Source organism: Limulus polyphemus, unplaced genomic scaffold (assembly GCF_000517525.1).
Source record: "Limulus polyphemus unplaced genomic scaffold, Limulus_polyphemus-2.1.2 Scaffold963, whole genome shotgun sequence".
Lineage (NCBI taxonomy): Eukaryota > Metazoa > Arthropoda > Merostomata > Xiphosura > Limulidae > Limulus > Limulus polyphemus.
Window position 1 is genome coordinate 279,140 of NW_013666573.1, and position 15,568 is coordinate 294,707.

The window sequence follows — 15,568 nt, forward strand, 5'->3', positions numbered from 1 at the left end:
CATTGATAAGAATTTTACAGCAAATATTCATTCATTAGTTAGCCAGGCCGTGTTTTTTGTTCAACTTTGGGCATGATGGTGGGTAAAACAAAATACGCGGCCTGGCTAACTAATGAATGAATATTTGCTGTAAAATTCTTATCAATGCTATAAGTGTAGCTACCAGTCTGGCCGCCAGTTTTGAGTTCATTCCTTTAAGTCTCACACTCAATCCTTTTTTGGCTGCACTTTTTTTTTTCACACCTAAGGTGTTCTTGATTAGATATCATGACTTTTTGTCAATACACACCAACAAACTGCACCAAATCAGAAAGTGACACTCGATAGTAACCCACAATAACTTTAGGATCGAAATCCTATTATTCGGAACAGACCTTTACTTTACAGAACCAATATATGGTGGTAGTTTTTTCTCTCTAAAATAGTGTTAATAGCTTCCTTTATGCTAACGCCATGGAATTTAGATTAACAGTTTCTTGTCATCACCCCCATGCAATCGGTACAGCCGTATCAAGCATCATCATTTATGCTAATTGCTTAAGCTTAATATCACGTGACACTAAACGCTCTTTAATTAGGATAATTTCATAAAATTTAGTAAATTTCTTCTAAAAAGTTGGCAATAAATAATGAATAATAACCGTCCACCCGTATGATTCTTTTGAAAACTAGAGCTAGAAACTGATAATCTAGTTTGCTTGGCCTAACCAATACTTATGTATATCCAAGTCCTTTCACCTTATAGTTTTGCTGCTCTAAATCAGCCGTCTTTAACCGAATGACAAAAAACTAAAAACGGTCCACTTTTACTTATAGGTGAAGCTGTAGTAAAAATGTTAAACCGATAGCTCACGTGACTTTTTGCGTAGGCGTGCGCAAAACGTTTCGTTAAATTTGATCGGTTTTTATTGAATAACTTTGTACATATCTTATAATTACACCAAATGAGATTCCTAATTGTAGGTTGTAAAGATCAGTGTACGAAATTTGAAGAAAAAATCCATTAAAGTTAAATATATTTTTCTATCAAATGAAGTTTTCGTACTTTTGGTGCGAGGAAGGAATAAACTTAATCAAAATCATAGATGTTATATCTTAGGTATTTCTTAATGGATTGCCTTGTAATTTGGTATGTGAAGTAAGAGTCCAGTAGAGTACATCCACAGAAAATATGAGATAGTTTGGATGACCACAGTCCGAGCTACAGAAGATGGAAAAAAAAGTTATTTTGTTTCAGGATTTTTGCCTGAGAAGAGGGATAAAAAAGCCCCTGAAATAGAGCATCTTTCCAGTTTTTGTACATTTTTGGCTTCCATTACCCAGAGTTGGGTGAGTCAATTACAGTACTTTTTTGTATGGTTAACTGGAAACCGTTCGACGATGCACTTGGGTTACCTTGTTTTAGGATTTTTACTCTGAAATAGAGCACATTTTGACTTTTAAAAAATATTATAGACTTTTGGATTTTAATTTATAGGTACAAGAACTTAATCAGTTAAATGACTCAATTATTACTTTCTACAAAGCGGGGTATGCAATTAGCATTTAATGAGGTTATTAGAGATTTAATAACAAAAGCATTGTCTTTTATACAATCTGCTTTTTTAAAAGAGTACTCTCAACTAATTAATTTAAACCCTCAAACATGTTCGTCTTGTCCAAACATATGTTGGAAACTTCTTAATAATAAGTATTTTTTTTTAATTGTGTTTCTCTTGATCCTGGAAGCTCGAGTTAATTTTATGTTAGAACTCTCGAATTCGAAATAACGGGTACGTTATAAGAGTGGCAGTCAATCCCTTAGTGTGGATGGTGGGTAATAGGGCGCTAGAGACTACCTGCTTGTCCCCTGGTTGTAGTTTAAAGTAAGGCACGGTACCAAATAGCCTTAGAAGTTTTGCCATGAATACAAAGTATAAATACAAATACTTTTAATTCTGTCATCGTGATTTTTTGTATGTTAAAGTCATTGATAGATGGCAGCACAAGCATGGTGGCATTCTAAAATCTTACCCAGAGAATATCTGTACATAATTAAATCACGATTTGAGAAGCAAAACCGATATTAATATGAAATAACAAAAAAAGAATTAGCTCTGTGAAATTTTCATAGTAGATATTTTAAAATGTACTAATTCTTTTTGCTCTTTACTGAAATTACAAGACTTTACATACAAAACAGACAAACGGGATAATCTGATAATTATGCAAGCAACAAAGAAAATATATTTATAGAAATTATATCAAAGCAATAACAGGTACAACAATCAATTCAGTTTTGAAAATAGAAACTGTCTTTCGGTTCACTATGCGTTTGGAAGGTACCGTGCTTATATCAATATATAGAGTACAAGTTATTTCAGAGATGGGCGCGGTGAAATATCAAATTGCTACAGAATTACCGCTCGTCGGATATTAAATATATTGCGCTTTAATTCTCTAAGCGCTCCCAAAAATTTTTAAAGGCCAGTTGTACTTACATTATTTATAAGAATGATTTGACTTTATATAATACTTAAATTATGGAAACTGGGATGTCTTTTCATTATAATTTTATAATGTGTGAATATCACGACAATATACTTTTTTTTTAATTCTTGATTTTTTTCCATTACGGATATTATGATATGCTTACATTACCTCTTGTAATTTGTTTATTATAAAAATATGTTTACCTATCATGAAAATTTTGTAAATACTGGTTAAACTACAAAATATACGCCATCCGCTTATCAACAATTATGCCCCCCAGTGGCACAGCGGAATGTTTGCGGACTTACAACGCAAGAATCCGGGTTTTGATACTCGTGGTGGGAGAGAACAGATAGCCCATTGTGCAGCTTTGTGCTTAACTACAAACAAACAATCAACAATTACATTAGAAATATTTGGTTTGTTTTTGAAGCAAAGCCACATTGGGCTATTTGAAATGTACACCGCGAGGACTTACCACTGTCCAATCAGGAGAATTTTTCAGGAACAAAATGTTCAAATAGCTCAATAGATAGCGGCACAGTCTCGAATACCAAATTAGTCAATTTGAAGCAGATCAAATTTTTATTGTAATACGTTATAAAATATAAATTACAGAGTGAAGATCAATGTTTAACAAAATAGCTTTTAGGAAACCGTAATTTGAATTATAACTTAGAATAGAGCAAGAATATTACAACATATTTTACAGTTATAATTGTTTTTTAAATTGAAATATTTATCTAAAACTCAAAGAAAATACATTAATTTGAAATTAAAACCTAAAAACTGCGTTTTGAAGAGAGTTTTGTGAAAATTTATACTACTCTCTATAGATTTATTAATAATTATAATAATTAATGATAGAGCATTAAAATACAATAATACGGGAAAAAACTTGTACTTTTATAATACTTCACTTGAGTACCACAGTGGAAAAATATATCACTAATGAGCCCAGCTTTCTAAATATATTTTATAAAAATAAAACTGTAGTCCAAGTTTAATCAGACTAGTAAAATCGGCAAATTATTACGGAAATAATAACGTCAAAAATTATGTCTTGAAAGTTGTTTTAAGATTAATAAAACTATTTACATTATATACAAGGTTTAACCTCCTATAATTCAATATAATTGATTTTAGGCCTATTTTGACAAAATATCAGTGGTAATACAGCATTTTTTCTTAATACTGTCTAGTGTAATTCCTTTTTCTTACCTTGTTTTACAATCTTACAATAAATAAACTAAATTACTTTGTGAAACAAAACAAGAAAATGTTAATGCATAAACAAAAAAAGAACAAAAACCTGTATTAATTAACGTAGCTTAATTATATATATATTAAGACTGCGAAACAACAACTGGCGTCTCTTTATCAGGATGTGGTGGCCCTGAAAAGGGCCTATGTTAAAATAAAAAAGCCGGATCATTCTACTTGGAGCTGGTGTACTTTGTAACAGCCTTAGTGCCTTCAGACACGGCGTGTTTAGCAAGTTCTCCCGGTAAAAGCAGTCGAACAGCGGTCTGAATCTCCCGGCTGGTGATAGTGGAGCGCTTGTTATAATGAGCCAAACGAGAAGCTTCGGCTGCTATCCGTTCGAAAATGTCGTTCACAAAGCTGTTCATAATGGACATTGCTTTGCTGGAAATACCAGTGTCTGGGTGAACCTGTTTCAGTACCTTATAGATATATATACTGTAACTCTCTTTCCTTCGCTTTTTTCTCTTCTTTTTCTCCCCAGCACGAACTGCTTTCTGTGCTTTTCCTGCTTTCTTCACGGCTTTTCCACTAGGTTGAGGCGGCATTATTCTTCAAAAGAACGATCAATACTATTCACTCTAGCGACAATAATCACATGCAAAACAAGCGCCAAAGTTGTGACTTGTATTTATTATCTAACTGAGGATTGAAAACTAACTTAAAGCGGACCACAAAGAGAGCTCTCAGAAGTTGTCCAATCACTATTTGGAATGAAGGAAGATATATAATTTATTTTTTAAAATGGCCAATCTCATATGAACAGAGGAAAGATAGTTCATTGGTCAATCACAAACTGCTGCTTTTGTAACCTCACTTCTCACTGGTGGTTATTCATACAATATCAACCAATCAAATTGTGACTCAAAGATTATTATGAATCCCAACAGAACTGATATAAACATGAACACGATGACGTAAGCAACATTAATCCATTTGAAAACATCCAAGAAACATTTTATTATGTCGGGAAGAGGGAAAGGAGGAAAGGTAAAAGCTAAAGCTAAGTCTCGCTCGAGCAGGGCAGGACTTCAGTTTCCTGTTGGTCGTATACACCGTTTGTTGAGGAAAGGAAACTACGCCGAACGCGTAGGTGCTGGTGCCCCAGTCTATATGGCGGCTGTGTTAGAGTATTTGGCTGCTGAAGTTCTCGAGTTAGCTGGTAATGCAGCTCGTGACAATAAGAAAACTAGAATCATTCCCCGCCATCTCCAACTGGCCATACGTAACGACGAAGAGCTGAACAAACTACTGCAGGGAGTGACCATTGCTCAGGGTGGTGTTTTACCCAACATCCAGGCGGTTTTGCTACCAAAAAAGACCGAAAAAAAATCTTAAAATCTTATTTTATTATCGGCCCTTTTCAGGGCCACCACATCCTGTTGAAGAGACGCCTTTTTTTGCAACTTGATTTCTTATCAATAAAATGATGTTGTGTTATTACTGGTAAGTGGCAGGCTGGAACTTTGGAAGTGTCACCTCCAAGTATGTGTGTCTCAAACTTTACTAAGAATATTAAGATGATTGTTTCAGTAAACACAACAACTTCAATACTCCGATATACTAGTAAAGTTTTACCTAATTCTCGAAGTTCCATTCCGTTAAAGGTATAGCTGTATTACTTTTACACAACTCTTATGTTTCTTACTATTGATAATGTTTCATCTCATGTAAATAGAGCTGTATTATTTATTAAGTTGCGAATAACTTAAAATCTTTTTATAGGTGTAGTTATTGTAACTTGTTAATCTATACAAGACATATCTGTCCAGTACTCTCATTCGTTCCTTGTTTTAATCCGGAGTAAAGTCTGATGTTAGATGAGGTAAAGCTGACGTGTCTTTCAGTAGCTATAGAGTTATCGTAAGTGGTCGAACAGCATTGAACCCACCCGGTAACATAAATCTGTCAGTGGTTATATAATAAAGCATTTAATTTATACTCGTTGATATTATTGTGTGAGCTTATTTTTTATTAAACGCGATTGTACACAATTATGAGTTATCGAAAGTTGAACAATCGTGGAATTAAAGACAACTTAAAATATTGTAGTCCGTGAAGTTAAAGACAACCTAAAATATTATAATTCGTGAAGTTACATACAACCTAAAAGTGGTTGTCTGTAAATTCACGAATTATTATATTTTAGATTGTCTGTAACTTCACGAACTACAATATTTTTTAAAAGTAAAAATGTTGTAGCTCGTGAAGTTAAAGACAACCTAAAATATTATAATTCGTGAAGTTACATACAACCTAAAAGTAAAAATATTGTAGTTCGTGAAGTTAAAGACAACCTAAAATATAATAATTCGTGAAGTTACATACAACCTAAAAGTAAAAATATTGTAGTTCGTGGAAGTCTCATTTATCTCAAATACACACATCATCAAACTTGTTGGAAAATACATGGATGATAACCTTGGTATTCTAGAAAACAGCGTGTGTTTAATTAAGTTCATCAATATGTTTTACATTAATTATGCAAGGATAACACGTAAGTTAGAGACTTTAATAGTAAAGTTCAATATCTTGTAGCACGGCATTTATAAGCCGTCATTTACGGTTTGTATTCCTTTACTGGTGTAACGAAACCTGTCCGGAACGGCAATTTAATCAGTCGTGATAATAGCAAACAAAATATCAGACTAACAACAATGATTCTCCATTTATTAAAAGATGACGCTTACAAGTTATTTGTTCTTTCCAAGGTTAAGATTATTTCTGTTGTAACAATAAGAATTAAGTGAAAACACATTGTATATTAGCGAAACCAATAATTATTTACCAAAAGCAATATGGGTGATCGGCGTGCATATGTTATTTAATTGATAAGCACCAGTCCCAACAACACAGTATTCACGTCCAAACTATCTTATTTAATGACAACCACCAGTCGCAAGAACATGGTGGACATGTCCAGACTATATTATCTAATGGTAAACACCAATCGCAACAACATGATAGTTATTTCCAGACTATCTTGTCTAATGATAAGCTCTAGTTGCAATAACATGGTCGTCATGTCTAGATCATCTTACCTAATGCTAAGCATCAGCCACAACAACATGATAGCCATGTCCAGATTATTTTATCTAATGCTAAACACCAGTGGCAACATTGGATTTAAACCATACTTTTCCAGCCACTATTACTTATTTTGTAATGATAGTAATTCACGTACAACAAAACGAATGTTAAAAACTGCGTGTATAATGTCACTAATCAATCTGTTGGTAGCCTATACTTACAGACTTTTTCATATCACCATACAATGTTTTGTGATAATCATCGAATTATAAAGTCATGGAAATTATAAAACTGGTTTTTTTACAATCACTGTTATATATATATGTTTGTTTTAAAATTATTTTTCAATAATAGTATCTACAGTATAAAATATCTATTTGAAATCCCTAGGACATTTTTCTTTTTGAACGTTCGGCATGTGTTACAAATTGTTTTCAAAATATTCTTGAATAGACTTCAATCATCAGTATACATATTCTATAATGAAACCTATCCAATTATATCCAGAAAGGAGTTGAAGCTGTGTATTTTTACAGTTTCTACTGGTCTCTTATTCAATTAATAAAAACTTTGCTAAATGACTACAAAGCATCTATCATTAGACTTTCAAAAACTTTTCACATCACTGATGTAAGACTAATAGACCTATAATTACTGGAACAACTTGTATCACCTCCCTTGAAAAGAGGAATAACATTAGGCAACTTCCAATCTTCTGGCATCTGTCCACTATTTAAGGACTTTAAAATATAGTAGCAAGTGGCTCACATACCTAATTCTTAACTTCCTTCAAAATTCTTAATTGTACATTATTTGGTGCAGAAACTTTATCATTCAAACTTCCTAATTTTATCTTAACAAGCTCAGAATTAATGTCTTGTTTTCTTCTAATAATTGTTCAAGATAAGAAATATTGTTTAAATCTTCATTGGTAAAAACTGAAGAAAAAGTAGAATGTAATGACCCAGCCATCCCACAATCGTCAGATATTAGCCTTCCTGTATCATCATCCAAAGGCCTTACTCCCATCCTAACATTTCCTTACCTTTGATGTATTTAAAGAAATATTTACTATTAATTTTTTCCATTTTCAGGCCAACCTTTTTTTCATATAGATTTTTGATTTCCTTATTTCCCGTTTAACAAACTCTATTTTTCTTCTATAATCATCCAAGCCTCACATCGTTGCAGTCAATTTAGACTTCTTAAATTTATAACTCTTTTTCTTTGATTTTATATATTATGCCCTTTGTGGTCCGGCCTGGTTTTCCACTTGCAGCCACCCTTTTTTTTCTATAAGGATCATGCCTATTTTGAATATTCACAAATTTACTTTGAAATGTTTTCCACATTTGATCACTATCTACAATGAATTCAGTTGCCCAATTTACAGCAGATAATTCTTGTCTCATCCCTTCAAAATTTGTTGTTGTTGTTTTAATTTGGAACCAAAATATCATCATTTCTTATCTTCATATGCAGCAAAAAATGAAATCTAACTGAGCAATGATTACTTGCACCCAGATATTCCCCAGTCATTGCCCTGTGATATATTAAAAGTTAGCAATAAATCTAAAGTAACATTATTCCTAGTATGTTCCCTAACCAAGAAGAAATCATCCTGAATAGTTTCTAAAAACCTGTTTCTCTCATGATTTGACTTTGACATTTCACAATCTGTATGCCTGAAATTAAAATTTCCCGCAATAGCCTCATTAATTAACGGTTAAATTACTTATTTCAGTGTAGGATTTCTCCTCAACTTCATCACTTTCATCTGGTAATCTGTAATAAATTCCAACTAAAAGCCTTCTCATCTGTTAACCGCTAACAGAAACCCAAATATATTCAACCTCATTGCTATTAACTTTGATATCCTCAACTTAAACAGGACGTAACTCACATTTTACTTTTAGTACTCTGCCCTATTAAATAACCTGTAACCCTGTATTTCAATAAAATTCTTGTCATCAAAATTTCTACATTCAGCCAGGTTTCAGTTATTTCCATTATATTACAATTCTTTCTTCAGACCATTGCTTTAAACCATCCATTTTATTTCTTGTACTTCTACCATTACAATGATAACATTAAAACTATCTTTATACCTTTTTTGTACACTACAATTTTCTCTACATTTTATTTTTTCTTCATTATCCTGGCTCTAACCATCGTCTAGTCCTAGTTTAAAATATGCGCTTACTGTTGAGTTAATAGCTCCTGTAAATAAGCCAGCCCGTATTCTATACTATTTAACTGTAAACAATCCTTTCCAAAAAGCTTTCCTTTTACATTGAACCCGTTCCACAAATCCAGCCAGCCAACCTGCTTGTCTTTACGTATTAATCTAAGCCTAGCATTCAGCCCTAGTGTCCTACTTACAATTTCATCCCCACAATTAAGTCTTAGCAGTACACCTGACAAAATTAAGTTATTATAGTCCTTCTTTGAATGCCTTTATCAACACCTTGTACTTAACAATTAGCTCCTCTGACCTACCTTTCCCTACATCATTACTCACTATGTACACTACAAAGATTGGATCACTACTAGCACCCTTTACTATACCACTTGCTCTGTCAGTTATATCCTCCACCTCTGAGCTGGATAGCATAATCTAATTCTTTTCTTCATATTTACCCCGCAGAATGTCCTATCCACGTGTAATACTAAAGAATCTCATATAACAATAGCTTACTTATCTTTTTCATTCCCATCTCTATCCATCTATTTTGTTAATCTTTTCTCCCCTAGTTTTTATCTGCACAGATAAAGACTGGAATATGTTGCTTAATAGAATCTGCTCATTATAATTAAATCCACTGTATTCTTAGCATGCAAAACCTTAAGTTTCTCTCTATATCCTGCTGCCGTTTACCCTTCTCACTATCCATTACCTCTACCCTATTAAGGACAGCCTTCAATTTCTCCTCCAATCTACAAACTCTACATACAAATTGTGCAACTTCATTTCCAGCTTCGTTAAGAGTGCATGCCAGTTTTGAGTTTCTAAACAAAACCCATTGCATCTCACAAACTGTTAGCGTTTAACATTGACATTACTCCTAACCCTTGTAGCATAAGAATAAATCAACAATAAATACAAGTAGCATATTAACAACACTATTAAGCCTAACGTTGGAGTTAAATATTTTATCATTACCTATATTTTCACTAAAAGATTCACAAACTGCATCTTAAGCTTACTATTATTACTTTGTGTAATGGTAAACATGTAGGTTTAGCAACATGTGAGTTACAATCTGTGTCTGTTAAAACCAACGTTATTCTTTGTAATGACCACCATGTTTTAACAACGTCGAAGTTATAAATGTTCTTCCATATTACTTTCTTAAGTCAAAACGGGCAATGCAAACTGTATGTTTTTAAGTAACCATATTTAAATTTTTGGTGAAATGAGAAACTGAGACTTTTCTCAAATTTCAAGTAAAATTGTTTTAATTTTACAATTAATTAATTTTAACTACACTTATAAAAATATTAAATTCGAAAGATGGGTGATAATAAAGATTAATAAAGGGTAGCTACATTGTTTTATCGTAATTATAACAATTTGGTTAGAATAATCATTTCTGTTGTTAAAATATTGAAAATGAAGCCTTGAATACTTTTAAGATCACCCATATATTTCACGTTCAGTATTATTTGTTTTTGGTGAAAGAAACACAAGTGTTCAACACTGAGTTAGAAGACCTTCCGAGTTCATTCATCGTTCAGTGTAGAGGTAATCCATCTTATCATAAAGAAAACTTAAGACTAACGGTCGTACAACCTGCTGTGAAGACTGTCCGTCGTTGCACGTGGGTACATGCTCAGTTTTCAGTGTTTTTGTGCTGTAGAAAATAAATATTTTGTCCATTTTATTTAAAGTGTCCAGACTCTCCCATTTCCACACAAACTCCAAAAACTCGGTTGAATACTCTCACTCGGGAAGTTCACTTAAATTACGGGGCAAAAGCTGCAGTCATTCGCGGGTATTTTTATCAGAAAAACTTGTCAGTAAATCAGTTTGATCTGAAAATACCACGTCACCACTTCTCAGTGACTTAAATCAGTTTCATGGATTTACACCCTTCATCAGGAACCCTGGAGAAATGCAAATCAAGACTGGGCTTCTTATAGTAGTGATTTATATATATTAATGTATGGTGTTTTGGTATTCACTACTGCTACCTTACATACAGATTTGTTCTTGTCCAGTGCTACTTGAAACTGGTCTAATTCAGTGATAAGAGATGACTTTAGTGATAAACTGGGCTTCAGATTTTTTCTTAATATCTTAAACAGATTGTCTGCTCAATAACCCGGAAGAATAAATTAGTAGCATCAATACCACATATTCTCAAAACTTTATAAATATAGGGTCACCGTGGCGAGTGAAAAACAAAAAAAGCCACAACACTACACACATGATTCCAAGGCCACAACACTACACACATGATTCTAAGGCCACGACACTACACACATGATTCTTAGGCTCTCAGTACCGTCTTTAATGATTTCTTACTTTCGAATTATGTAAAAAAAAATTAAAACTAGGTGAATTACATAAATATATTAATCACTGAATTTTTAAAATATCTTTTCTGTGTTGATTAATTTTCAAATGTCATTTAAGATACTTGGCTTAAGTGTCTGTTTACACGAAAATATTCAGTTATGTAATCCAGCACTTCCTAGCTTATTTCGGAAAACAGTTGTAATATATATTTGGGACTTGTTCCGATTTATCATAAATACCACAGACCGTTCCAAACTTTAGTATTTTTCTTTGAAAAGTTGATTTATTCTACTACAAAACAGTTCTCTGATGACGAAATATGTGGAGTAACTATGGGCTCAGATTGGCCACTAGCTAGCTAGTAAATCTGTTATTCTGTGAGCGCGGTTAGAACATTGCTCGACTGATTAAATAAAATATTCAACTTCTCCTTTCGATACTAAAACAATTCATGAAAAATCTTCATGTTTATCAAAAATTACTTTCGGATCGTGTGGCTTTAGTATGGCAGTTTTATAAAGTTTTTCAAAATTAAATATGTTGCTTATTTTCGATTACTAAGTTACTATTAACTTTTATTTTGAAACCCATTAAAACAAATAAATCTCTACCTTCATCTGAAAATAAAGGATACCCAATAAATGTAGCAGAAAATTTGGTTTATCATTATTTCCAAGAAGTCAAATCCTTAAGTGAAGTCCTCTTACCTCATTTTCATATAGTTGAAATTTTTTGGACACAGAAATTTAAAGTATTGTTAAATTAAGACAGTGTAACCACATGTTTCAAGTAGAAGTTGTTTTTATTACTGCAATTCTTTGTGAAGAAGGCGCTGCTTTAGTAAATATTTTATGGATTTCTTCCCATCCCGAAGTTTGAAATGATGTTTTGATTCCATACTTATCTGATAACGCTTTATTCTATCCTTTGTCATTTTTTACTGTATTTTTATTTATTTATTTTTTTGTTATAAAATGTTTAAACCTCTGGAAGAATAAACGTATTGATGTTTGAAGAACATTAATTCACTTCTGTCTTCTACTGAAATTTCACACTTTTACTTAAAGGGCTTACGTGAAATGTTACATATAATGTTTTTAAAGCTATTATTTTCGATGGGCAGTGTTTAACAATTATAATATTTAATTTTTTTATATATGCTTTCCTTGAGAAAAGCTGACAGCTTTATGTATGAATTCTTAAGATTTCATATCCAATTTATCCCAGAAATTGGTAATGTGATGTTTCTGTTCAAGCGAATGTACCACAATTTCATTCTCACGCTAGAAGGAGTTGTCTTAATTTCACCACCAGTGATAGTTCTACAAACAGTTTCATAATGTTTGTTTAGAACTTTAAAAGTAATAAAACAAAGGAAATCAAAATCTGGGTCGTAATTAATGTTGTTGTGAGTTTTCTTTCTTGATCAAGTATAGAATGACAAGGACACAGTTTTTAAGATATGTTTTTCCAAATACAAGATTAGTTTGGTTGACATAAAATGTTTGGTCGAGATAAGTACCCTAAGAACGATAGTGACAATCCTAATTGGAACTGTGCATGTTTCCAGAATTCTCCTTATATATTTATTCATCTAGAAATGTGCGCATCTGAGATAGTTAAGCGTTTTTTTTTTTGTTTTTTTTTTCATGTTCTGTGAGTGTATAGGAATGGCTATGAAGGCACTTCTAAGTTATATCCACTCGTTTTTTTCATGTTCTGTGAGTGTGTAGGAATGGCTATGAAGGCACTTCTAAGTTATATCCACTCGAGCAGGATTCTAGGTTTTTCATTCTGGTAGTTTGTAGTTAATTCAAGATTAGTCCATAAAGAATGACGTGAACGTACTTGCATATTCTTATGTAGGGTAAAGTTATTCTTAAGAATAATCATTGCGTTTCATATCCAAAGTCTTGTGTCAGATCGAGAAAGCAGCTAATAATAATTTATGGGTCTATTTATTGAGGTTGTAGAGAATACAGTTTAGGTTCCAAGTTTAAAGAAGAAGGAAAGGATATGAATTAGAATAACCAGGGTAACAATTTTCAAACAGGTGATGCATAGAGATAATTCTTCTCTTTCTTTATCTCGCGACATTGAAAAGGAGGTAATAAGAGAAACCGACAAAAAAGGTTAAATAACTAAACATAATCTCCAATTTGACCACTGGATGAAAAAAAGAAGTGTAGACGTTACCTAGCGGCACAGCATGGCTAGGACGACAAAATGGAGAAAACAATTGAAAGGCATGTAATAAAATGTCATAATTGTCATAACTACGTAGCCATATGTAAAGGAGACGAAAATTGTGTTAAGTAAGATACATATAGAAACAATATTTATTGATTAAGTAATCCAATTAATTAAAACGAGGTAAGGATTATAAACCGTTAAATACAGTTTTACCAGGTTTACTAAGTTGAAATATTGCATTTTAACTTTATGAATTTAACTACTTTAACATATTATTTTCTAAATTTTTGTTCATATTTTATTAAAAGGTGAGAAGAAATTGACAAAAAAATACAAAGACATATAGTATCCCAAAAATGGGGCAATTTATTAAAAACCTAAAAAAGTAGTTCCCACTCCACCAGCAGGTAAATAGGGTATCGTAAGCTGTTTTATAATTATAACAAGAAAAAGGTTTCTTTGTAATAGAGAAAAACTATTGTGTGGAAACAAAAAGAGGGAGAAGTTTGGGAATATATAGAGGATACTCAGATAACGTAACTTTGTTCTCCTCTACAGCCTAACTTGGAATAGATTCAGAGTGAACTAAGTAACTGTAGTAGGAACAAGTAATACAAGAATTAGCACCGTAAAGAAAACACACAAAAACGAAAGTTTGCTACAAAAACAATTTTTACAAATAGTGTCAACATAATTTGAAAAACACCGGGAACAAAAGAAATAGCTTAACACGTATTAGGACTCGTTCTTATTACAAAAACCAACCATTATACATTGACTGACAGACGAACATTAAAGTTTCAAGATTCGAGTGATGCTGGATGTTCTTTTCTGGAGAATTAAGTCAGCAAACTGTGCTTCATATTGTTCTTTATCGCTGAAACTTGGCATACATCAACTACGTTTTTGAATAACAATCATAACTTCCGATCAGAATAAGCTACGCAATGTATTTAGAGCGAAACTAAAATTCAACCCTAGTAAATCTCATTGGCTATGCGTTTTTTACGTTCCTACTTATAAAGATTAGAAAGCATTGTTCCATCAGTTGGATAACCTCGCTGTTATCGATATATTTTGGCGTAATCCAGGTTCGGTCAGCTTAAGAAATCTGGAATAGTCCTCAATACAAAGTCTAAGCTGACAATGCAAATAAACCTTTATAATAGAAGTACAATAATAAACAATAAGTCAAAATAAAAAGTAATAATATTCGATATAATAACAAGTATAACTAATATTGTTAATGAGAGCATTAATAAAGAAACAATATAGTTTATCTTACCCAGGGAACAGACAAGCATTAGTTGCTGTCTAAGATCACCGTCGTAAAAGTATATTGCTTTGTAAACTAGAACCTTGTTGTATAATTCAGTATGACAAGTAGGATAAAAGTTGAAGAAGGAAAACAAATGGGATACGGATTCCCCCTTTTTCATTTTTCTTTTGTAAACTAAAGATGCTCTTGCGTAACTTATTCATGTCTTATATGTTGCTGACACCACAAATTCCCAGTCAGTGGGATGTAGCAGTTGCTGGGTTGTAACAACACTTTGGTTTGGTGAAATATTCAGTTATTTATTAATCTACAGTTAAAGACTGAAGCACAGATCAACGAACATCTGGAAGCTCTTGTATAAAATTTACAGAACCTGCATTCCAAGTCATAGGTTTGAAACTGCTACAGGAGACAAATAAAATGGTCTTATTAAAAATTTATAAGAAGTCTGCCGTAACGGGCACTGCGCTACCACATGGATTTGTAGAATAGCTTACTAGATAACTCTGGCCATGTTACAAATAAAATGGTTAGTCGTTTACTGAACAGTCAGAAATGTTAAATGGTTCTACTCCAAAATGTTTGAAGAGCAAGAGATTGATGGAACGACAGGAGAGAGGTAAGCCAGGATTACTCTATCCTGTGTATATTTGCCAGGGCCATATAGTCTCGCAATAAAGATGTGGAGCCAGATGAGCTGATCGGACTGACTAGAGAGCTGTAAAACTCTAAAACTGTCACCAGCTGATCTTGTGTAGGAGTCTTTCATTAAACCATATAGACATTAAAATTACTTTAACAAAAATTAT

At 32.7% G+C, this 15,568-nt stretch overlaps 2 protein-coding genes across 2 annotated transcripts; one reads left to right on the forward strand and one right to left on the reverse strand.

Moving 5' to 3' along the window:
- Positions 1-3,289: 3,289 nt before the first annotated feature.
- On the reverse strand, positions 3,290-4,355 carry LOC106461450 (histone H2B). Its single transcript, XM_013921273.2, has one exon. The coding sequence runs from the start codon at positions 4,281-4,283 to the stop codon at positions 3,909-3,911; it is 375 nt and encodes a 124-aa protein (XP_013776727.1). The 5' UTR covers positions 4,284-4,355; the 3' UTR covers positions 3,290-3,908.
- A 309-nt stretch (positions 4,356-4,664) lies between these two features.
- On the forward strand, positions 4,665-5,684 carry LOC106461452 (histone H2A). Its single transcript, XM_013921275.1, has one exon. The coding sequence runs from the start codon at positions 4,699-4,701 to the stop codon at positions 5,071-5,073; it is 375 nt and encodes a 124-aa protein (XP_013776729.1). The 5' UTR covers positions 4,665-4,698; the 3' UTR covers positions 5,074-5,684.
- The last annotated feature ends 9,884 nt before the right edge of the window (positions 5,685-15,568 follow it).